General features: G+C 48.0%; 1 protein-coding gene across 2 annotated transcripts in view; it reads right to left on the reverse strand.

The window, feature by feature from the left end:
- The window catches only part of LOC146834956 (sterol carrier protein 2-like), a 372,999-nt gene that overhangs the window by 217,674 nt on the left and 131,536 nt on the right, over nucleotides 1-23,789 (reverse strand). For both annotated transcript variants that reach the window (XM_085602598.1, XM_085602597.1), the window contains one exon: nucleotides 10,344-10,470. In XM_085602598.1, the coding sequence (XP_085458724.1) occupies nucleotides 10,344-10,470 (127 nt within the window). The remainder of the gene's footprint in view (nucleotides 1-10,343; nucleotides 10,471-23,789) is intronic.

A 23,789-nucleotide genomic window follows, 5' to 3' on the forward strand; every position in this document is an offset into this window, starting at 1 on the left:
CCTTTTAAAACAGCACCCACATCTCTAACACAATGCATAACATTTCCACCTGCCACTTATCTCAACACCATCAAGAATCATTGGTGTAATTTTCACTCATACTGTGCTCATGCCATTCTGGATTACATTCTGAGTTACTGCTGCTAAATGCCAACTGTTGAACACCTACAAATTCCACCCTAACATCCTTACATACTGTCATATCTTTGATCTCTGCAATAGTATTCAGCAAGCAGGACTACTGCAACACTTTATTAGAAGATCTCCACAGCATTAATTGTCCTAATTGGATCAGGTAATAAAATGTGCTACGATTACACTTTGTAATCTACCTAGACTAGATGTACCACTATCTAACAATGCAGCCACAAGGTGGCTGATTATCTGCCTAAAATTGTGTCCTTTATAAACTGTCCCATCTAAGTATTCAAAACCTTGAACACAGAATGTCTTAACTAGCTGAAAGTCTTGTAGGTATCCATACACCCACCTCCTTTCTTAGCCTTTACTCAGCTAAACCAAAATCTTCTAACTAGACCCAAACTTCTCCGTGTGACTTCAACATTTTGATCTTACAGTTGACTTGGACCACATCACTGGAACTCAATTTCCTATGACCTGAGCTCCATTTACTCTCTATTGTTAAAGTTGCGCAGCAAATTGAGCTACTCAAACAAAAAAGAGCTAAGTAATCTTATCACAACATATTATTCCCAAGAAGGTGTCTATGTAAATCTACATATCGTAAGATATATTACTTCATGTAATGTCTCATAATGTTCTTTACCTTGCATCATCACTTAGCTTTGGCTACTAGCCACACTATCCTGTTAATGTTATCCACCAAATAGTTGAGCTTTGTGCTATAGCCTATGAAACCTGTTGCAACGTACAATATTTCCTGTCTAAATACTCTTGGTATCGTTCAATAAAAAATAAATAAGATAACGCTTTAGAGCAAGATAAAAAACAATTGTGTAAATCGTCTTTCCACCAATCAAACATTTAAAAGATCTTAAATATTTTCAGTTTGACAAATTGAAGAATTTAGCAGACCTCCTCATATCTTTCGAATTAACTGTAAACACAAATATCTTTTAATATGCATGAATATATGCTCAAGAGGCCTAGACGGACAAGGTGTGTGCTCTGAATTTATCAGCTATTGATCTCTAAAAGCAGGATGAAATACTATACATACACTTAGCTTTTTGAACTCTATTCTATAATGTAACTTTCCTACAATCTTGGAAAGTAGCCGATAATTAAGAGTCAAAAAACTTTAATATATCTAACTCAGGTAATTACCAACTGATTTTCCTCCATTATTGCACAGTTAAGCTTGAGCAATACCTACAAGAATATAAGGTTGATATTTCTATGACAGAGTTCTGAAGAGGAAAGGGAGCTAGAGTGCAAACCCTGTTCCTATTGTAGACTCTACGTTCCACGGAAATACCACATATGTTGTTGCATTTTCGAAAGTTGTTCCTTTTTTTAAATGAGGTATTGGAAAGTATTGAGTTGGTTCTTGGTTTAAAGCTGGATAATTCCCGGTGCTCCTTTAATTACATTACTTTATGACTAAATGCAAGTTTACTGATGGTCTGATCTTGTGGGTAATAAGTGCCCCAAGGATGGTTAGGAGGAAAAGGCTGAGAGTGAGGACATCAGATGTAATCACATTGTTGAACGTTGGATCCTAGAAACATCTCTCTTTCAAATTAGAGAAACTGTGTTTTAAGAGACTTGATACAGAAGAGGAAAATGAAGGGATCTAGTGTAATGTTTTATATATATGATAAGAGTTTACAAATGTGATTTCTCTTTGTCTCTTGCTCTGTTTTGTGTTGCAATGTTTATGTGGGCTGCAACAATATCTTTTGCTACATGTTATCACAGGCTTAGAAACACATTAGTACACCAAGGTGTTTTTCTTTTTAAAGATTCTAGGTTTTTCTTCGAATTTCTTCATTATGGTGTTCTTCAATTTTTCTTATGGTCCATGAAGAGTTGGTATTTTTCACTCTAATTGTACTTCATACATAAAGTATTTTTGTGTACCTAACTTGCTTCTTCACTTTTATTAACAAAGTAGAGAAATTGGAACAATTGATCACTACATTTTATTATAACTAAATAGGTAGAACTACAAAGTAATCTATTTTTGCTTTACCTATTGATTTGAAACAGGCCAAATCGGATATCTGTAAAAGCGGATATTATGGATTAGTCCATGAATAATATTAAGATAACTGTATAACTGTACTATTTTTAAGGTGAGTTTTGACACAAATGTAAACGTGACTATACTTTTCCTTTATAACTTTGCTTTTGAATTATCTGAATAAACATCAATCAAAAATTGGTGGAAATGTGTGTTCAGATACCAGATACTGAATTGTGACTCCAATCCCACCAACTACTCTTATGAGTAAACTCACGGCCTATGACCAGTCTCCAGATTCGCAATGGAAACCCAGAGCTTAGGTGAAAAAGGAATCTGGACGAAAGAGACACACACGTTAGTAGTCGGAGAAGGAGGAGTATGGCTGCGGCTTTCTGAAGGGTCTGAAAGGGGTGTGCGGCGTTTCCAACGTAGAGGTCGTGGCCATCGTCCAGTTGGCTGGTGATGAGGTCCTGTGTCATGGTGCGTCTCGTGTGTAGGGGTAGCCACCTAAGATATTATGTAGCATGCACAGAGTGAGGAAGCATGCAGATGAGAAGGCGTTGATCTGTGATTTCATGGTGAGCTTGTCAATGATGATTGTGAGGTTTCTGGCATGGTCAGAGGGAGTGGGTGTGGGTCCTAGGTCTGATGGCCACCAGGAATCGTTCCATGTGTTGCTATGAGCACTGAGACACTTGATTAATATATATGAGAATCTTATTATTCTGAATATAAGAAGTACCATTTGCATACAATGTTGTTGAAAGAAGTCTGGTGTTTGCAAATTAACGATTGCATACAATGTATTACAGACAACCAATTTGGTGGGAGGATTGCGAGCAGCCCGGTGGCAGTGGGCTTGCTCGTAGGAGCTGAGGGCTGCGTTTGAGCGTCTAAGTGTTTTTAGCGCGTTGTCATGCCGATCAAAGCGGCGACACGCACCCGTTTTTAAATTGTTTGCTTGTGTTGTTTAACCTGCACTGAAAATTCACAGGTACCTTTTTGCTTCTCCTGGGGCCCAGCGAGGCTGGCTGGCAGCTGATCCCACCTCAGGCGCCTAGCGGTAGTGGCCGCCATCTTGGATCGGGCTGGCTCGCCCGACCCCACCCACGCCACTCCCCCCACGCTGCTCCTCTATTTAGGAGTACTTCACAGTTTCCCCAGCGATTGCGAGCAGCCCGGTGGCAGTGGGCTTGCTCGTAGGAGCTGAGGGCTGCGTTTGAGCGTCTAAGTGTTTTTAGCGCGTTGTCATGCCGATCAAAGCGGCGACACGCACCCGTTTTTAAATTGTTTGCTTGTGTTGTTTAACCTGCACTGAAAATTCACAGGTACCTTTTTGCCTCTCCTGGGGCCCAGCGAGGCTGGCTGGCAGCTGATCCCACCTCAGGCGCCTAGCGGTAGTGGCCGCCATCTTGGATCGGGCTGGCTCGCCCGACCCCACCCACGCCACTCCCCCCACGCTGCTCCTCTATTTAGGAGTACTTCACAGTTTCCCCAGCGATTGCGAGCAGCCCGGTGGCAGTGGGCTTGCTCGTAGGAGCTGAGGGCTGCGTTTGAGCGTCTAAGTGTTTTTAGCGCGTTGTCATGCCAATCAAAGCGGCGACACGCACCCGTTTTTAAATTGTTTGCTTGTGTTGTTTAACCTGCACTGAAAATTCACAGGTACCTTTTTGCTTCTCCTGGGGCCCAGCGAGGCTGGCTGGCAGCTGATCCCACCTCAGGCGCCTAGCGGTAGTGGCCGCCATCTTGGATCGGGCTGGCTCGCCCGACCCCACCCACGCCACTCCCCCCACGCTGCTCCTCTATTTAGGAGTACTTCACAGTTTCCCCAGCGATTGCGAGCAGCCCGGTGGCAGTGGGCTTGCTCGTAGGAGCTGAGGGCTGCGTTTGAGCGTCTAAGTGTTTTTAGCGCGTTGTCATGCCGATCAAAGCGGCGACACGCACCCGTTTTTAAATTGTTTGCTTGTGTTGTTTAACCTGCACTGAAAATTCACAGGTACCTTTTTGCTTCTCCTGGGGCCCAGCGAGGCTGGCTGGCAGCTGATCCCACCTCAGGCGCCTAGCGGTAGTGGCCGCCATCTTGGATCGGGCTGGCTCGCCCGACCCCACCCACGCCACTCCCCCCACGCTGCTCCTCTATTTAGGAGTACTTCACAGTTTCCCCAGCGATTGCGAGCAGCCCGGTGGCAGTGGGCTTGCTCGTAGGAGCTGAGGGCTGCGTTTGAGCGTCTAAGTGTTTTTAGCGCGTTGTCATGCCGATCAAAGCGGCGACACGCACCCGTTTTTAAATTGTTTGCTTGTGTTGTTTAACCTGCACTGAAAATTCACAGGTACCTTTTTGCTTCTCCTGGGGCCCAGCGAGGCTGGCTGGCAGCTGATCCCACCTCAGGCGCCTAGCGGTAGTGGCCGCCATCTTGGATCGGGCTGGCTCGCCCGACCCCACCCACGCCACTCCCCCCACGCTGCTCCTCTATTTAGGAGTACTTCACAGTTTCCCCAGCGATTGCGAGCAGCCCGGTGGCAGTGGGCTTGCTCGTAGGAGCTGAGGGCTGCGTTTGAGCGTCTAAGTGTTTTTAGCGCGTTGTCATGCCGATCAAAGCGGCGACACGCACCCGTTTTTAAATTGTTTGCTTGTGTTGTTTAACCTGCACTGAAAATTCACAGGTACCTTTTTGCTTCTCCTGGGGCCCAGCGAGGCTGGCTGGCAGCTGATCCCACCTCAGGCGCCTAGCGGTAGTGGCCGCCATCTTGGATCGGGCTGGCTCGCCCGACCCCACCCACGCCACTCCCCCCACGCTGCTCCTCTATTTAGGAGTACTTCACAGTTTCCCCAGCGATTGCGAGCAGCCCGGTGGCAGTGGGCTTGCTCGTAGGAGCTGAGGGCTGCGTTTGAGCGTCTAAGTGTTTTTAGCGCGTTGTCATGCCGATCAAAGCGGCGACACGCACCCGTTTTTAAATTGTTTGCTTGTGTTGTTTAACCTGCACTGAAAATTCACAGGTACCTTTTTGCTTCTCCTGGGGCCCAGCGAGGCTGGCTGGCAGCTGATCCCACCTCAGGCGCCTAGCGGTAGTGGCCGCCATCTTGGATCGGGCTGGCTCGCCCGACCCCACCCACGCCACTCCCCCCACGCTGCTCCTCTATTTAGGAGTACTTCACAGTTTCCCCAGCGATTGCGAGCAGCCCGGTGGCAGTGGGCTTGCTCGTAGGAGCTGAGTGCTGCGTTTGAGCGTCTAAGTGTTTTTAGCGCGTTGTCATGCCGATCAAAGCGGCGACACGCACCCGTTTTTAAATTGTTTGCTTGTGTTGTTTAACCTGCACTGAAAATTCACAGGTACCTTTTTGCTTCTCCTGGGGCCCAGCGAGGCTGGCTGGCAGCTGATCCCACCTCAGGCGCCTAGCGGTAGTGGCCGCCATCTTGGATCGGGCTGGCTCGCCCGACCCCACCCACGCCACTCCCCCCACGCTGCTCCTCTATTTAGGAGTACTTCACAGTTTCCCCAGCGATTGCGAGCAGCCCGGTGGCAGTGGGCTTGCTCGTAGGAGCTGAGGGCTGCGTTTGAGCGTCTAAGTGTTTTTAGCGCGTTGTCATGCCGATCAAAGCGGCGACACGCACCCGTTTTTAAATTGTTTGCTTGTGTTGTTTAACCTGCACTGAAAATTCACAGGTACCTTTTTGCTTCTCCTGGGGCCCAGCGAGGCTGGCTGGCAGCTGATCCCACCTCAGGCGCCTAGCGGTAGTGGCCGCCATCTTGGATCGGGCTGGCTCGCCCGACCCCACCCACGCCACTCCCCCCACGCTGCTCCTCTATTTAAACGTCCCCTATGTGTCAGCGCAGCGGACGAGCGCAGCGGGCGCGCCGTAGGCTCGCCGGAGTCAAGCCAGAGTCCTGCCCGTCTGCGCCCGTCCGCGGCAGGCCGGGGCAGTGGGCTCTCCCTTATGCCCTCCCGCTGTCATACACATCCTCCGATCTCCTGTCTCACTGGATCCCTGGCACCATTAGTCCCATTGTGTCTAACTCATTACAACATTTAAATCTCCTTACGAGCCCCCCCGTTGCACCCCCCGCCGTTATTCAAAGTTGTCTTCTTCGGCCTCGGGCCGCCGCGCCTATCCATTCCATCCTGCCTGTTTCCCATACGCCGTCCTATAATACCACTGCCATGCTCCTCAATACCAGATCTGTCGCTAGTCATCAGCACGAGCTACACGACCTTCTTGACAGCCACAACCCGGACCTCTTGTTCTTAACAGAGACCTGGCTCAAGGCAGACTCCCTCCCCAACGTCCTAGCCGCACTCCCCCCCTCTTATTCCATCATTCGTGCGGATCGCCCGGAGGGCAGGAGAGGCGGTGGAGTAGCTTTGATAACACATACTGACTCCCCCTTTCAAATACTCCCCTCTCCTCTTATCCCTGAGGTAGACTGTCTAATAATTCGTGCTAGCTCTCACTCTACCCCCCTCACTGCTGTTCTTATCTATCGACCCCCTCACACAACCTCCAATTTTGTTTCCTCCCTTCAGGACATCCTCGCCACACTGGTTATTAACAACTCCTCAGTGTTGGTGTTGGGTGATTTTAATTTTTGGCCCAACGACCCCGGCGAAACCCCCCTTTCCAAAGAATTCACCAGCCTCATGACCAGTCTCAACTTTTGTCCCCTCGTTCACAGCCCCACCCATGTTCATGGCCACTCGCTCGACCAGGTTTGGACCCTAAATATCCCCACCACTTCTCCTGTCATCTCCCCCTGTTCTTGGTCGGACCATTTTTCAATCTCCTTCTCCCTCGCGTTAGCCCCTGTGCCTATACCTCTTCTCCCAAAGAACATCTGGGCTAGAAAATGGGGTAAGGCTGACATGCCATCGTTTTGCTCATCCTTGGCCAACTCTTGCCCTGACCTCTCGGGCCTCGCCGCCCTGGACCAGCTGACTACCATTGATGGCTGGCTAACCCAGGCAGGCGATGAGTTTGCTCCCCTGAGACGGGTCACGGTGAAGCGTGCCCATGCTGCCAATCGCTGGTTTACCCCCGATCTTAAGGAGAAGAAATTAGCCGCACGTAGAGCAGAGCGCGCATGGAGAAGAGAATATAGTCCCGCCAAAAAAATCATCTACCTCTCTGTGCTCAAAGTATACAAACAAAGCATACTTGACGCAAAGACCCTGTTCTACTCTAACAGGATACTAGCAGCTGAATCTCAATCTAAAGAGATTTTTGCTACAGTACATGAGCTTGCCTCGTCTAATAGAGCCACGGCCTCGATCCCCCCTTCTCAACCGCTTTGCGACTCCCTCAACGACTTCTTCGTTGATAAGGTCGCAACAATCAAGGCTAATATCTCCCCCCCTTCCCTCACTTTCACTAATCCCTCCCCCCCTGCTATCACTTCCAAATTCACTACCTTCCCCCCTCTGACCACAGTTACACTCCCCCCCCTGCTCCAAAAGGTAAAGTCAGGTTCCCCCCTAGACTTTGCCCCTGCTCGTATCCTGCGAGAAGTCTTCCTACACTGCCCTACCCCTTCCCTTACACTTTTAAATGACTCACTCAAATCTGGAGTGGTCCCCACTGCCCATAAATTTGCGGCAGTCATTCCCATTCTAAAAAAACCCGGTGCCGACCCTTCATGCCCTTCCAATTACCGTCCCATTTCCCTGCTACCCTACCTGGCCAAGGTTTTGGAGACCCATGTAACCAGCACCCTGAGCACCTATGTGGAAGCCAACCACTGCCTCTCCCCCCGGCAGGCGGGCTTTCGCCCCCTCCACTCGACGGAGAAGGTAGTGATCTCAGTGATGGACAGCCTACGTGAGGGCATTGATACCAACGTTCCTCAGGCCCTCATTCTTTTAGACCTCTCCGCCGCATTTGACACGGTGGACCACTCCATCCTCCTCACCCGTGTCAAGGCGGCGGGTATAGAGGGTCCGGCCCTCACCTGGCTTAAGTCCTTCCTAAGTGACAGGGCTCAGGCAGTCCACCTTGTTGGCTTCACCGCTGCCCCTTGTAAGGTTGCATGTGGAGTTCCCCAAGGCTCCTCCCTCTCCCCTCTTTTGTTTAATTTATACATTTACCCCCTCATCTTTATGTTACAGCAGCTCGAGGTCACGGTGTTCAATTACGCCGATGACCTCCAGCTAATTTTTGACCTTTCCCACTCCACTTCCTCTGCCTCAAATGTCCAATCAGTCATGCTGTTCATCCAGGATTGGATGAACTGCAACCACCTCAAACTCAATCCGGACAAGACGGAATTAGTCCTGACCAGAGGTGGTTGCAGTCCCTGGTCCCCCTCCCACTGGCCCCCCTCACTTGGTGTTCCCCCGCTCCCAGTTCCTAAGGTCAAGACCCTTGGCATCCTCCTGGATCCCTCACTTTCTGTTCACTCTCAGGTCAATTCAGTTGTTTCTTCCTGTTTTTTTTCCCTTCGAATAATTAGGAAGATTTCTCGTTTTTTTTCTTTACCTGCCCTAAAAATTATAGTGATGGCCATGGTGCTCTCGCGCCTCGACTACGGGAACATCATCTATAATGGCGCTCCAGCCTACGCCACTCACCGTTTGCAGCTAGTGCAGAATCAGGCTGCCCGCCTGATCCACGGCCTGCCCAAACACCATCGAGTTACTCCCCTACTGCAGGCCTTGCACTGGCTGCCGGTGAAAGAGCGTGCTCTGTTCAAGCTTGGCTGTACCACTTTCCAGGCTAAAACAGGCACTGCCCCGGAATATATCTGTTCTGCCATCACCCCCTACATACCTAGACGAGAGCTTAGGTCTACTCATCAGGCTTTGTTAACCATCCCCCGCTTCAGCAAGAAAAAGACTGGCGGTACGAAATTCGCAGTGCTCGCTCCTGCATTTTGGAACTCCCTCCCTCCGGAACTCCGCATGTCATCTTCCTACATTGAGTTCCGGAAGGGTCTTAAAACTTTTCTCTTTTCCCGCGCTTACAATGTTTAAATTCCCCTTTGCTCCTGCCTGCTTCTCACAATCCAACAGCGCCAAGAAACCGCTTGGTAAAAGTGCGCTATAGAAATGTTTTTAAATTCAAATTCAAATTCAAATTCACTGCTTTCTGTTTAAGCCATGAACATCGCCATATTCACAATCATTTCCAATTCACAAATAGTATATAGTTTGTGCTCAACGTTGCAATGCATTTCCTTGTATTATTTTGTGTCCTTCAACCTGTAATAGTCCTTGTTTGGTAAAAATCTTCACAGCACATTTACTTATATACTTGTATCATTACTAATGTGTTCTCTTGTATACAAAAAGAAAAATTCTGGCGGGATAGTCAATCCCTATTTTATATGCAATAGTTGCATTACACTGTACGTAGACTCGACCTTCAAAACCTCTCCTTTGAGCTAGCCTTCTCTACTCAACCAAACTGCTCTGAAGAGTCAAAGGAGGCCAAATGCCTGCGACAGACAGAGTAACATCTGACCTGGTTGTAGACACACCCTGCACTCACACCCTTGACCTTGCTAAGCCTTTCCTGCAACTGCAAGAATCAAACAAAAGCCTTAAAGCAGGTCACGACAAAGGTCCTCCATCTTCACTGATAGGAACCTCATGCCCCGCCTGCTTTTAACAATCTGAGGGAACTTGAAAGAAACCGTTGGACTCCTTCCTGTTGCGTCAGTCGGAATCAGATTATATGGCGTGTCCTTGAATTACCCTGCACTGCTGATGACAGATGGCTAGGAAAATCATCAGTGAGGGACTGATTCCAAAAGGGCCGCCACCAGTGTGGAGGCCCCGCAGTCGTTGGGGAGTCTCCACTCTCGGGGCGGAATCACATGATTGTGAGGCCTCCGCCACGAGTGCAGAGGACCTTTGTGAATGAGACCCTGAGGGTAAGGAGATGATGTAGGGTAACAGGCAGAGCTGCCGACTTTGGAAATGGGGAACCAGGTTTGAGACTCGGCGTCGGCTCAACATCCTGGGATTCTGGGCAAATCACTTAAACTCCCTGTGCCTACTAAAAAAGAATCTGTCCTTCGGTAATGTAACTGGTGCTCGCGTAAAGTGCTCCAATACCTTCAGGTCGAGTTTGGTGCTATATAAAACTGTAAAAAATGGATGAGCTCACAATCAAGCTCTTCTGTGAATATCTGTGAATAACTCCTGTTTATTTTCTAGATCATGTGCATTAAAATGTACCGTATTTTTCCATGTGCTCCTTCCCTGCATTTCCAAACAACTGAGGTGCTATGGGAGCTCCAGCTAGTCCATACTTGTTCATCATTACTTCCAGATGTTTATCCATTGGATTGGTACGGTCTGTAAACTAGAAGAAACAGAAAGAAAATTTTAGCAACCAGATTAAAGAAACAGTTCACTGCATTTCAAAAGTGCACACAAATGCAAGTTATCTTGCAATGTCACGGGTGGGTCAAAGAAAATAATTTTCCCTAGCTCTATGTTGGAAATTTATAATCTGTTTGGAACTACAAGTATGTAATTATTTAAAAATATTTAAAAAACTGGTATTGAATGTTGAGAGCTGGACCACCAATCAGAATGCTTCCTGGCAATAGCTATCAGCATATGTCGCCTCAGAAAGCCTCCCTTGGCTGTCAGGTTTCTGATCACAGTTGTATGCTGCTGTCCAAGTGTGCTAGGACACACCACCACTGGCAAAAAAGCTCAAACCAGAACCCTTGCTTCTTCTCTATTCACTCCTTTCAGTCCCTCTCTTTCTATCCTCTATTTTCTCCTTCTCTCAGCGATTTCGCTCCATGCTCTTTCTTTCTCTCCCCTCAGTCTCATTGCATACGCCCCCTCCGGCCCTGCTGCAAAAAAGTGACAGAGCCTCCAGCTGCAGCTCTGGGAATTAAACAAGCATTTGCGAAGCCAATATTCTCAGCTAAAATGGTTTTTACAATGACTGTGTTTTTCACTACCCTGTACAGCATCATGGCTGCTCCGCAGCATGGATGGAAAAAATCCAAAAGTCATGATGTCATCTTGTAGGCGCGCGCATGAGGGCAGGCGCCAACCTACCCAAGGGGGCCTATTTCTTTTTTAATATACAGAACCAAAATAGATCAGTAAATGAAATAAGTAGTATGAAATGTCTGTTTTGAAGCGTAGGGCAAACGTGTTTTTTGTTGCTGTTTTTTTAAATGGAGTAACAGGATAAGGAGGTGAAGCAACACAGTAGCCATGGGAAGAAGCAAACAGCAGGCTGATAGGGAGAAACAGCAAGAGGGAAAGAACACAAGTGAAAGAGAAGAAAGGGTGTGGGGCAGAAGCACACAGAGAAGAGAGAGCAACACAAGTGTGGGTGGGGAGGACAGCTATTTGGCAGAGACAGCAAGCGGGAGAGGAAAGCAAATGAGGAAGACAGATGGAAAAAGTCGTTCCCTAAATGAGAGCAGAGAAAGCATTAAAAGAAGCCAGCCAATCAAAGAAATGGTAAAGCGGCTATGCTCTACTGCAAGTACAAACACAAGATTGATAAAAACGCCATCAAAGGGGCATGACCAAGATGGCAGCAGTGTAGGACGCTTTTCTCTTTCTCTTCCGCTCGCGACCGGCCTGAAAGCTACTCAAAGCGGACTTAGATCCTGGAAGATCCGGGGAAAAGTCAGGCCAGATAACACGAACGTCGCACTGACCTGTGGCGGTTGCATAGCGAGGCGGTCCCCTTGGCCCGGAGAGGCGATGGAGCTGTGCCCGATTCGTGGCCTAGAAACTCTGAGAGTGCGGCCTGCACCTGGAGGCAGCTGCTGGCCTGAGGCGGTGGTGGAGGGTCGCTGGACACGGCTAGTTTAGGCCGCAGAGAGCACGATCATCGCTCCGAGGACAGCATGGTGAGCCCGCAGGGACTCCGCAAAGGAGGCTGGTGCGGTCCAGAGCATGTCTGCGGCCCTCGCAGCAGCAAGGAAAGGCATTAGAGGAGCCGGACGAGGGGGGAGGAGCTCTGGCTATGCCCAGAGAACATGGGTCCCGGCCTCTCTCTGTGGCGCAATTGAGGAGAAGCAGCAGACTGAGGTGACCCTTACCGGTGTCTGCTGAGCCTGCCCAGAGGTGGATTTGGAGCCTACGGGAGCCCCGGAGATTGCCTGGCGGCCGGGCCATTGCTTGAAGCTGGGAGAAGACGTATGCAGTACTCAGGGGGCGGACCCGGGGAAGATCAAAGGAGTTCCGGAGTGGTAGTGGCTCCCCGCTGACCTGATCGGAACTGCTGGATCCCACCCAGATGGTGTGGGGTCAGCACGACGGCTCTGGCCTGAGGATCGGTGGACCCACCAGAAGAATAGCAGATCGAGGGGGTCTTCCATGTTGAACTGGGAGGATTAGTCACTGGCCCTGGGCCCGTGATTCCTTGGGTCACAAGAGAGTGCCTGGCCAGACGAGCGGCTGGGGCAACGGAAGATAACACCCTGATTCATGGTGCCGAGTGTCCTAGGGCTATCTGCACACCACCCGTCGACGTCGGGGGTTCACCTGGGCTGGGAAGCAGGAGTGAGTTGGCGGACCCCCCTGGGAAGACAGAGTGGCAGTGAAGAAACTACACGCTCAGGGTGGCACAACGGTCATAGAAACAAAAGGCATCTGCCAGGGTCAATAAAGGGAGTTCTATAAAAGAGATCCTACTAAAGACTGTGGGCCAACAGGAAGGGGAAGACAAGAGTAGCCCAAGGAGAGCAACCTCCCCACCACAGAATATCCAGAGGCTCCAGTCACACACCCCTATTTAGAAGCCTTATTATCAGGGCTACAGGAAGATCTCCCCTCACTTAAGAAGGACGTCACGGGTGAAATGCAGGCCATCCGGAAAGAATTCATGGACCTTGGCGACAGGGTAGACGTGTTGGAAGCAAGGGATACGTCCCGAGATGAAGAATTTGAACTTATGCAGCAGGAGATCATTCGCCTGTCAGAGCAGCAACTGGACTAGCAGGCCCACACGGAAGATTTGGAGAATCATTCCAGGAAGGACAATATCCAAACACGCGGGGTTCCACGGGACGCAGAGGGAGACAACATCGAAGCCTACTTACTGGACCTGTTTAAATATGTCTTGGGCGACGCAACACCTGATGAAATTCGCCTAGACCAGACCCACAGTGTGGGCACTTGGGAGCCTGGGAAGTCACGCCCACTGGACATTCTAATATGCATCCACAGCTTCCCCCTTAAAGAGCTCATTCTTAAAAAGGCACAAGAGGCACAGTGCACAGAGTTCCAAGGCCAGACGGTTCATCTGTTTCAGGATCTTGCTGCTTCTATGCTTCAAAAACGACAAGAATTCAGGCAAGTCACCACGTTTCTGCGGGACAAGAAAGTAACTTACTCTTGGGGCCACCCCTTTTGCTTGGTGTCCTGGTGGCAGGGTCAACTTTGGCAACTACGCTCTCTCTCTGAAGCTTGTGAACTGCTGCAGCTTGAACAGTGAGACACCACGATTTTGTCTACAGGCCACTAGATAGAAACAAGAAGGCGAGAGAAGATGGCAGAGAATTCTTGGGGGGCGCAGGGGCTTGGCCCCTGAGAAAGAGGCCATGGCAGCTGAAAGGAAAGCTGTGCTGTATAAGCTGTTGGAGGGTCGTACGACTGGCACACCAGAATGAGGACTCCGTCAAATTAGCAATGCCGGCGTCTGCAGGGGTGGAGGGGAACGAGGGACTACGAGAGAGCGCAACCTAACCAGGCAGCGGCACAGACCCCACATTGGACTTCTTTCCACTGGAAAAGAGATGGCGGGCCTCGCCCCATGTTCTCACCAGGGACTTTATTCTTTCTTTGTTGCTGTTCAGGGGATGTTTTAAGGGTGCCTACTGTCCACTTGTCTTCTATTAGCGACCTCAGACCAGGTAACGACACATGGGGGCTTAGGGATGGGCCGGAGGTGGTGGACAGATCAGAGCACTGGGAAGCGCCTTGGGTCCTGGGGATGACTGCAGGTCCTGGGAACCTGAGGGTGGTGACCCTTAACTTTAAGAGTCTTAATAACCCAGTCAAGAGGAAAGCAATATTGTCATATCTTGAAAATACACGGGCAGATGTGTGTCTAATACAAGAAACACACCTCCTTCAAAGGGACTGGAACAGACTAAAGTCCCGATCCTTCCTACAACAATTATTTTCCTCCGCAATGACCAAGGCTGCTGGGGTGGACATCCTGTTTTCACGTACCTTTCAGGGTTTAGTGGCTATGAAGGTAGCAGAGATTAAGGGCCTTCTTTTGGGATATCGAATACACATGGGTTCACAATCCTTAATTCTGGGTTCCATATATGCCCAAAACAAGAGGCAGGAACAGTGTATCCATGAGGCAGTTGGGGACTTGATGGTGACCTCGGACAGGTGGGTGGTTTTGGGAGGTGATTTAAACGTAGTCTTCCATAATGACCGAGACCAATCTACCCATCATCAGGGGGCAGCAGGGGCTCTTAGCGCCAGGGGGCTTGGCTGGGTGCGAGAGATGGGGTTGAGGGACCTATGGAGAGACCACCACCCGGCCTCGAGAGATTACACATCCTACTCTCATGCCCATAGAACGTAGGCTAGACTGGACTACTTCCTAGGTTCTAGGGAGGTTCAGGAGGCGTTGATTTCGGTATAAATCGAACTTTGGACCCTGTCAGACCATTCCGCTGTTGTACTAGATCTGGGGCCTCCACCCCAGAGCCGTACTTCCAGAACTTGGAGACTCAGGGAGACTATGCTATGCCGCCCAGAAACAGTTGAGCAAGTGGGGAAAGCAATAAATGATTACCTAGCAATAAACAACATCCCAGAATCCTCCGCTGCGATGGTATAAGACGCCTTGAAGGCGGTTATCAGGGCCGAGCTGATCGCCATTTCAGCGGCAAACAACAGGACCAGATGTGCTACCAGGGGAAAGCTTCAGGAGCAGGTACAGGAACTAGAGCGCATTCACCATTGCACCGGGGCCCTAGAGTGTGGAGACAGTTAGAGGCGGTCTGAAAGCAGTTGGCAGCTCTAGACCTTGAACGCGCGGAATATGCACTCCTATGCCTCAAGCAAACATTTTACACCAGGGGTAATAAGTGTGGGAAGATGCAAGCAAATAAATTGAAGGGACAACGACAGGCAAATACAGTAGAGGCTCTGATCTCAGAGACAGGGGTTGAGATAGTAGGGGACAGAGCAGTGGCGGAACGATTTGGCGCATTTACTTGACCTTATACAAGGCACAAAACCTACCGACAGGGCCCATTGGGGAGTACTTGGAGGGTACTAATGTTACTAAACTCTCGGCAGACCAGGCAACAGAATTAGATGCGCCCGTCATAATAGAAGAAGTGATATCGGCGATTGCCAGGCTACAAACTAAAAAGTCTCCGGGCCCGACGTCTTTTCAGCTATCTTTTATAAAACATTTTGTAACTTGTTGGCTCCCCTCCTTATGCGGGTGTTTAACGCAATCACAGATTCCTTGACGCTCCCTCCATTAATGCTGGGGCCTCCATTACAGTAATTGCGAAGCCAGTCAAAGATAAGAAGCTATGTGGGTCTTATAGACCAATCTCTCTTTTAAATGTAGACGCAAAGTTATTCACAGAGATATTAGCTGCGCGACTGAACCCATTGATGGCTGGGTTGGTGGAGCCTGACGAGTCCAGCTTCATACCCACACCATAATGCCCCAATAACACCAAGCGGCTACTCCTCCTCAAGGCGTCGCGGTCACAGCTGGAGATCATGCTCTTTTCCATAGATGCTGAGAAAGTATTCAATAGGGTGTATTGGCCCTATCTAAAAGCAGGTTTTAGACCGCTTTGGGATGGGAGGGAGATTTCAATCTTGGATCTCTAGTGGTTACGAGAGGCCCAGGGCGTCGATGAGGGTGAACGGCTGGAAGTCGGAGAGCTTCCCAATTCGCCACCGCACCAGGTAGCGCTGCCCCCTCTCGCCCCTTTTGTTTGCGCTCTACATGGATCCTTTTGCGCAGAGTGCATGAGGCAAGGGAGGTAAAGGGTGTGTACTTTGGTGGTGATGAACACCTGATCAGCCTTTACACAGACAACATCATTGTTTCCCTGGTTGACCCTCATTCCTCCCTTTCGAGCTTCCTTTAAGAGGTAGAGCGTTTTGGTGCAGTTTTGAGCCTCCAAATTAACATCTATAAATCACAAGGTTTAAGTCTGAACGTGTCCCGCGCCACGCGGGAACATCTCTCACAGACTCTCTCCATCAATTGGAGTCCAAGCATCCACTAACTTGGCATCCAGCTCTTCCCGACGATTCAAGAGAGGGTAGCCCATAACTATAAACAATTAACGAACAGGGTTAAGTCAGACCTTCTCCGTTGGCAGCACTACTCGTTATACTGGTTGGTGCAAGTAGCGGCCTTGAAAATGACATTCCTCCCTAGAATATTTTACTTTTCTTGACCTTGCCACTTTGGCCCACCCACAGGGCAATCCAAACTTTGCAGAAAGCGTTTCAGAATTTTGTTTGGGCAAACCGGGCAACCACGGATGAGACAGAACTTGAGCTGGCACTGCCCTGGGAGGGAGGGGGCGTTTAGGCATCCTTTCCCTATGGAGTTACTTTCAGGCTGCCCAGCTAAGATACATGGTGGAGTGGACCCGGGCAGAATCTGAAAAAATATGGCTGTTCATGTATGGGGCATTAGCAGGAACATCCCTCTGGAAGATTCCTTTCATAAGAAAGGTAGGCTGCCTCCCTAGCCTATGTATCTCAGCAGTCATGGAGCCGCTACTTAGGACATGGGATACAGTGGAAACCACAAAAGGCTTTACCTCCTTCCCTTCGCCCCTGACCCCAATAGCAGAGAATCCAGATTTAACACCAGGGATGGAGCGTAAAGCATTTGAGGCTTGGCAGAGACCCAGGTACCGATTAGTGGAACACCTATTCGATCTGGAAGGGCCCATAGCATTTGAAACATTTAAAGCGGATCTGGCAATCCCCAGAGAGGAGAGGTTCCGCTACATGCAAATCAGACACTGGGTCCTCGACACTGAGGTGAGGGAGGTGGCACAACAACATCTGACCAAGTTTGAAAGATGGCTCCTCGGCAGGGATACAGATAAACGGATAGTTTCTGACTTATATACATTTTTGCTAGGCCCTGAACCTGTCACAAAGTCCCCCGACCAAAAGAGATGGGAAAGAGAATGGGGCACCACCTTACACAGAAAAAACGAGGGGACATATATTATAGGGCACGACATACGACCCCAAACACCTCTAGTCAACCACAGTTAAGATAACCACATACTGGTACTGGACCCTAGTCCAGCTACATCGAATCAGTCCAGATAGGAGGGACAAATGTTGGAGATGAAACATTCCCCAGGGACCTTAATTCACATCCTGTGGGAGTGCCCAAGCTTATCTCATTTCTGGGACGCCACTTTATTTGGACACCCAACTTCCACTGTTTCCCTCCTATATAATATTAGGCCTACCTGACCCACTCACATATCCGCTGCGCTTGAGACGGGGCAAACACATTACATTGGCCCTTCAAGCGGCGCATCAAGCGATACTGGCCTTGTAGGGGACCAATAAGATCGCATACAGACTGGCTTGGCTTCATTGTATTTGGGACTTGTTGGGGATGGAGAGACTAGCAACAACACTTTTCTCACGGGGGGACACATTTAGAGAGACATGGCGCATTCATAACACTTCTCTCACTGGAATATACAGAGCTGACATGCCACAGATATCTTTAGCAATTAAGGCGGATGAATCCCCCTGACCCCTAGCCTTCTTGGCTCTTGAGACATTGAGGCTTATGAAAGGTCACGCTATAGACACAGTTGGCACCCTAAGGGGGTGAGGGTAGAGGGAGGGGGAGGACAAGGGGGGTTTGGGGTTTGTTAAAAGCTGCATAAGCGCTGGGCTGGCCGAAGGCTGACGACAACCCAGTTTGTAAAGTGCATTCTGAACATGACTTGCAGAACAATAAACAAATTTAAACATAAAAACGCCATCAAATAAGAAGCAGCCAAATGCAAGTCACTGGAAGGCCATCCAAAGGTAAGCAATGGGGGGCTCCAAGCCCACAATATGTCTTTCACAACCTGACAGCATGCTCTGGCTGGTAGGCTCAACCTAAAAACCAGCATCCAAAGGCTCCAGCCCACTGAGAGACACCCAATGTGATGAAAGGATTCGGCCATTCCCAGTGAGATAAATCTCCAGCTCTCCCTTTACATTATTTTGGGTGCTACTAACCGTATTGGGGGGAATAACAGCTGTAAGTTACTAGCCCCACCTTTATGGAGCCAGGCAGGTTATTGTGGGGGTGGGAAAATAACAGCCATTTTTTCCTGCAGTTCCAGACAATTATGCTACACTATAGACTCTAGATTGAAAATAAGTTGTTTTGGTAACTTATACAAAATCGGTGTTATTAGCAATGGAGAGCGCTGCTGTTAATGCTTGACAATCAGCCGGTGACTGCTGGAGATATACAGTAAATCCAATTTGTAATTAATATTGCAAAGTCAGTAACATACTTGATGCTTAGCAGCCATTTTAGTGTGCAAGCTGTAAGAGATCCAACCGACACCCCACGATTAAGTGTATCTAGAGGGAGCAGCTACACTGGATGTGGCACACTTCTGTTTCAAGGGATGGAAGGGTATATTTTTTAAGATTGGAAACAAAAAGGCGTCCACAGTACTTTTGTCGCACTAACTAAGGTGAAATGCATTGAAGGGTTAGGCAATGGAAGGATCTCTGTACGTGCACACTGGTTATTTAAGAGGGACTGCATTTCCCAGTAAGAGTTTGATGCTTCAATACCAAAGCCCTTTCACGTTTCAGTGGAAAGCAGCAGGGGGGTACCTGCCCTTCCAACTTTCTTACAGTCAGAAGATGACTGAGGTGAATCCAGGGGTAATGGAGGTCTGTTGTTCAGTGTTCAGACTTTGGATGTGATGCTTTTGAGCCTCTTATTCTATAAATATGTGTGCCTGCCACTGTGACTAAGGAGCAATGGACAGCCATGAATCAATACTGTTTGACATCAGCAAATACCCCAAAGTCGGAAAAGAAATAGAAGAATGCATCCATTTTGTCTCATGCTTAATGTGTTTTTCTTAACAAAGGAACGGGCACCCTTGCAATAACCAGCTCGACACATCATCATACAAGGGGTAAGGAGAGAAAACCGAAGACATGCCTTCTGTAACTTAAAGATGAGCATGATCAATAAAATCATATGGCCCTGGTCTCTACCCCAGAGGACATCAGTAATTGTACGCAACAAAACAACAGAGAGAGTGCTGGGGTGGGAATTTCACCTGCATGGTAAACAGGCATGTACCCTTGTACTGAGTCACATAACTGGGCCAGTAAATATAAGAATATGAGATTCACATGCAGTTATCATGCTAATCTAGCATGTGAGCTCAGGCCTTGGCACGTCCCTGGCAATGCCAAGGTCCAGAAACAGTTCTGTGTTCAGTGGGGGAGGGAGCACCAACCAAGCTCTCTCTTTAATGACTTAGGAATACTGTCCATGTTCTTGGTTGTTGACATGAAGTTCTGACCAGACCTCTTTTCTTAATCAAAATGGAGTGGGGCAAACTGGTCCCACTCAATTAAAATGTTTGCTTCAGGGTAGCACTTGGACCCTTCCACAGACATCCAATGTATGTGTTTAGTGCTTGTGTACAGTGTGCATGCAGAATGTGGAACATACATGACAGTATAGTGAGATTCTGTGCACTGTGGATATGTTTGCTCGAACGATTGGGATCCATGTTGGATGGCCCTGCAGTGAATTTCTCTCATTCCTGAAAACAAAGGGTAGAGACCCAGAAACCCGAAGTGAGGGAGGATGAAGACAGGGCTAGCCTTAGAAATTCTGGGAGGACCTTTCAGCAACAGAATGCGGATTGATTTTAATAAGCAATGCCGTTTGGTCCATGGTGGAAGTCAGCAGATTCTGTTGTTAAAGGTGGGATTATTCCTGTTCTCTGTTCCAGAGTGCTACGTCAGGAGGACTGGTGACTTCACACTTCATTGCACCCATGTTTTAGACACTCATGCTCTGACAGCCATCATCTTGCCCAAAGGCAGTCTGCACTGCAGCTAGAAAATTACATTTGAAAGGGAACTACCACATACCAGTTCCTGAACCTTAGACAGTGGATCCACATTTGCTGTCTGAAAAGGAGTAAAAACGTGGGACCCAAACCACTTCACCTTGTTCCAGTTCCATATTTATCTTGACCAAATAATGATGTGCTCTACAGAGTACTTGGGAGAACTGCTGTAGACCAGGGCTAGTCTCCCAGAGGATATCACCTGAAAACAATCTGAAACTTGCTGAAGAAGCTGTAGGTCAGCCTAATATCTAAAAAACTGCCTTTTGGCTCAGAGAGAGAGACCCTGCTGGAGGATAGACTGTCCATGCAACCTGTGTGTGGGACACTCAGAAGACGCTAGCTATGCAGTTAGAGCGTCCTCGGAATCGGACTGTGCTGAGATAGGTCGTTCAGTCTCTCTAAGCATGGTTCCAAAGGTGAATGGCATAGCACATGCCAACCAGTCAGAAGACTGCTGCTGATGCCAGCGTGCAGCAAACCAAGAGGGGCCAGTCACCACCGAAGCTAGAAGTCAGCTGAGAAGCCACAATTGCAAGGGATGTCTGGCCTGACTGCCACTCCTGTTACAGGCATCCTGCCCAGAGGTTCATCTCCTAACAGCCAGTCCTCACTAGAACTGCATGCCAAACTGACACCTGAAGCGATCTGTGAGAAACTGAGAAATACAGGACCACTGGGTGAAGAGATGCCACCAAAGCTGTCAACCAGTGTACACTGATGTGTACACCACCCTGCACTGACCAGGCTTAGCCCTTCGCTGAGCAGTTAAAGCGAGCCACAGCCTCCAGAAACTGGGAGATTGCAAACACAAGCAAAGCCAAACCTCAATAAAGATTTACCCTATTTAGTAAGACTCTGGCAGTTTTAAAGAATTACATGATCTGGTCCACCAGTTGCAAGGGGCTAAGGGAAACCTGTGTTTAATTTTGCCTAAACTCAACCTATATGAAGGGTCCACCCTGGACATGGGGGAGGGGGAGAAATACCAAAAAGCAGGGAAGGCACTGGGTGAGTGCTGAATTTCAGCACAAGCATAGGGGTAAGCTTGTTTAACCTTAAATCAGATACATGTTTAACTCTGTAGCATTTCATACAGCAGTGGTATTAAAATATTTTTATCTTCAAAAAAGACAAGCTCTGAGCTGGAAAATGATTAATTGCATTTGTTTATTGATTGTTGAGCTCTGAAAATTTCCCTCTCAACAGTACCTCCCTGAGAAATACAACCCCTTCTTCATTTGACTCGTTACCCTGTGAGTCAAGTGCAGGAAGTTGTGCTTGGCCTCGTTTCCACCGCCCCAGTAGAACGGACCCTCGGACAACAGTGACAAATGACCACAACCACCACAGTTGGGTTCCAGTAGACCCTGTTAATCCTGTGCCCCTGTTAATGTATCCCCATACATCTGTATATGTTTGGGAACATAGATTGCTTCTCTGTACATTTAATTAATTTGAATGCCTCTAGCTTATCTTGAAAATGAGGACTGGTATGTTTTATTGGCCTGCAGCACACATTCACAAATGAAAAATGTTCAAACCAAGTGAAACTTCAATGATACTTGTGAGAGACAAGACAGGTCAGGCTTTAAGGAGTGATAGATAAATAAGTGCACCCTTCCTCTGTTGCAGCTTCTACTGGGAGCCAATGAGTTGCCATGCATAAGGTTGTGGCTTACAAAGGGTTGGTTGAGCAAGGCATCTGTGGAATGGCAACTTAACACACTGGTGTTACTAAGAAGATTTATTGATTTATTCAATGTTTCATAAAGAATGTGTAAAAGACCAATGCGCAACAGAGTGTTTTACATAGAGCATGGGTATCGAAAGTAACAAAGCAGTGCAAGTGTGAAGATAAGCTGTAGCTTTTATAGGCTTGATACACTGGAAATCCAGGTATCCTTTACAAACAATGCACACTGTGTACATCCTAAAAAAAACTAAAGTTGAGGAATGATGAGCACAGTCCAAACTGTAAAAGATGGTAGTCAGCACGAATGGGGAGAGAGTAGGACTTGTTATGTAATTGCTCCAGTCCTCTCTTGAGTGATGGAAAGAAGATAATCATCAAGATAGCTGCAAAAATTAAATTTCAAATTTCGAGACCAAAGTCAGAGAGAGACTGATTGACAGCATGCTTTTTTATTAAAGACAGGTTTTATCAGAAAGAGCGTGTTGGAGATATCTTCAGTTTATGTGGTCAAAGTGTAGGAGTCAGTGAATTAGGTAGGCAGGTTAAGATGTTGATCTGCCCTCGATGCAGTTAGCTCAACGAACGATGTACGGTGGTGAAATGGTCATAGAAGTTGTAGGAAATCCACCTTTTCTGCTTGGTCACCCCAGATTTTTCACTGTTCCTAGACTCTATATTTTGCTGGCTTTAGAAGTCTGTGCACTTTACAATGGCTAGCTAGGAGAAGAGCACCTGTTCTCGCCTTTTAAACATGGTTGAATGGCCTTATTCCTCACTGGCACATTTAACTTGCTTTTACGTCCCTATTATAAGATACGGTGTAGAAAGTGCACCCAGGGCCTGGAAGTTAAATGCCACTAGTGGACAGCAGCACCTGTTGCCATGTGTCTGGGCAAACATAACTTCAGGCCACCCTGTGTAACCTGACTACTGAAGAGTATACCCTGTCAAAGAAATCCTTTTTGGCAGCCCACAAGATAGAGTGAATGGTATTTAAAAGTGGGGCATGTAGAAAATTAATAATACCATGTCCCTACAGTAAGAAGGCCCAATTTTTGTTTTGTGGCGTTTTATATAGCACGAAGTAGACTCAAAGGTATCAGAGCGGTTTACATGAGCACCAGTTACATTACAGACAGACACATCCATTTTAGTTAGGCACGGGGAGATTAAGTGATTTGCCCAGAATCACAGACTGTTGAACGTCCCTGTTGAGACTCGAACTCGGTTCCCCAGCTCCAAGGTTGACTGCCCTAGCCGTTTGGCCACATTCTTTCCCATTCTCGCTATTTTCACTGTGACGAGCCTAGCTGTACTATGTAGAAAACCAGAGTACAAATACTAATACTCTTGAGAATGGGCCCAGCTAGAAAAATATTTAAAAACTATTGCCAGCAGCTTTCAGCCTGTGCTCAGACTTAAATAGGTGTGAAATGCCTCCTAGGAGCACATAATAGGCTGACCTGAAAGGGCAGAAATGACTCCTCTCAGCTCCACAGTATATGTAGGGTGGGGGCTGTGAGGCTCCTTTTGACAGCACAGTGTAAAATCCTGCTTGACCAGCCTGTTGAGCCACATCCAACACTTGAGGAGCGCTTGAAAGGGAAAGAACATGATGCCAAGAGATTACTCTACTTTTTTAATTCTAATTATTATTGTTTGCCATTTTTATTTTATTACTGTTTTGGTACTACATACTACTTTACACATTGCCCCATGTTAAGCCCGTCTGCTCTGTGAATAGCTACCAGGTTAATTTAGTGACTTTGAGGGTTCACCCTGACAAGATTTGTGATTATTTCTTAGGTGGGCAATCTCCCACCCCAAAAAAAATACAATTTC

The sequence above is a fragment of the Triturus cristatus genome, chromosome 4_2 (assembly GCF_964204655.1).
Source record: "Triturus cristatus chromosome 4_2, aTriCri1.1, whole genome shotgun sequence".
Classification (NCBI taxonomy): Eukaryota; Metazoa; Chordata; class Amphibia; order Caudata; family Salamandridae; genus Triturus; species Triturus cristatus.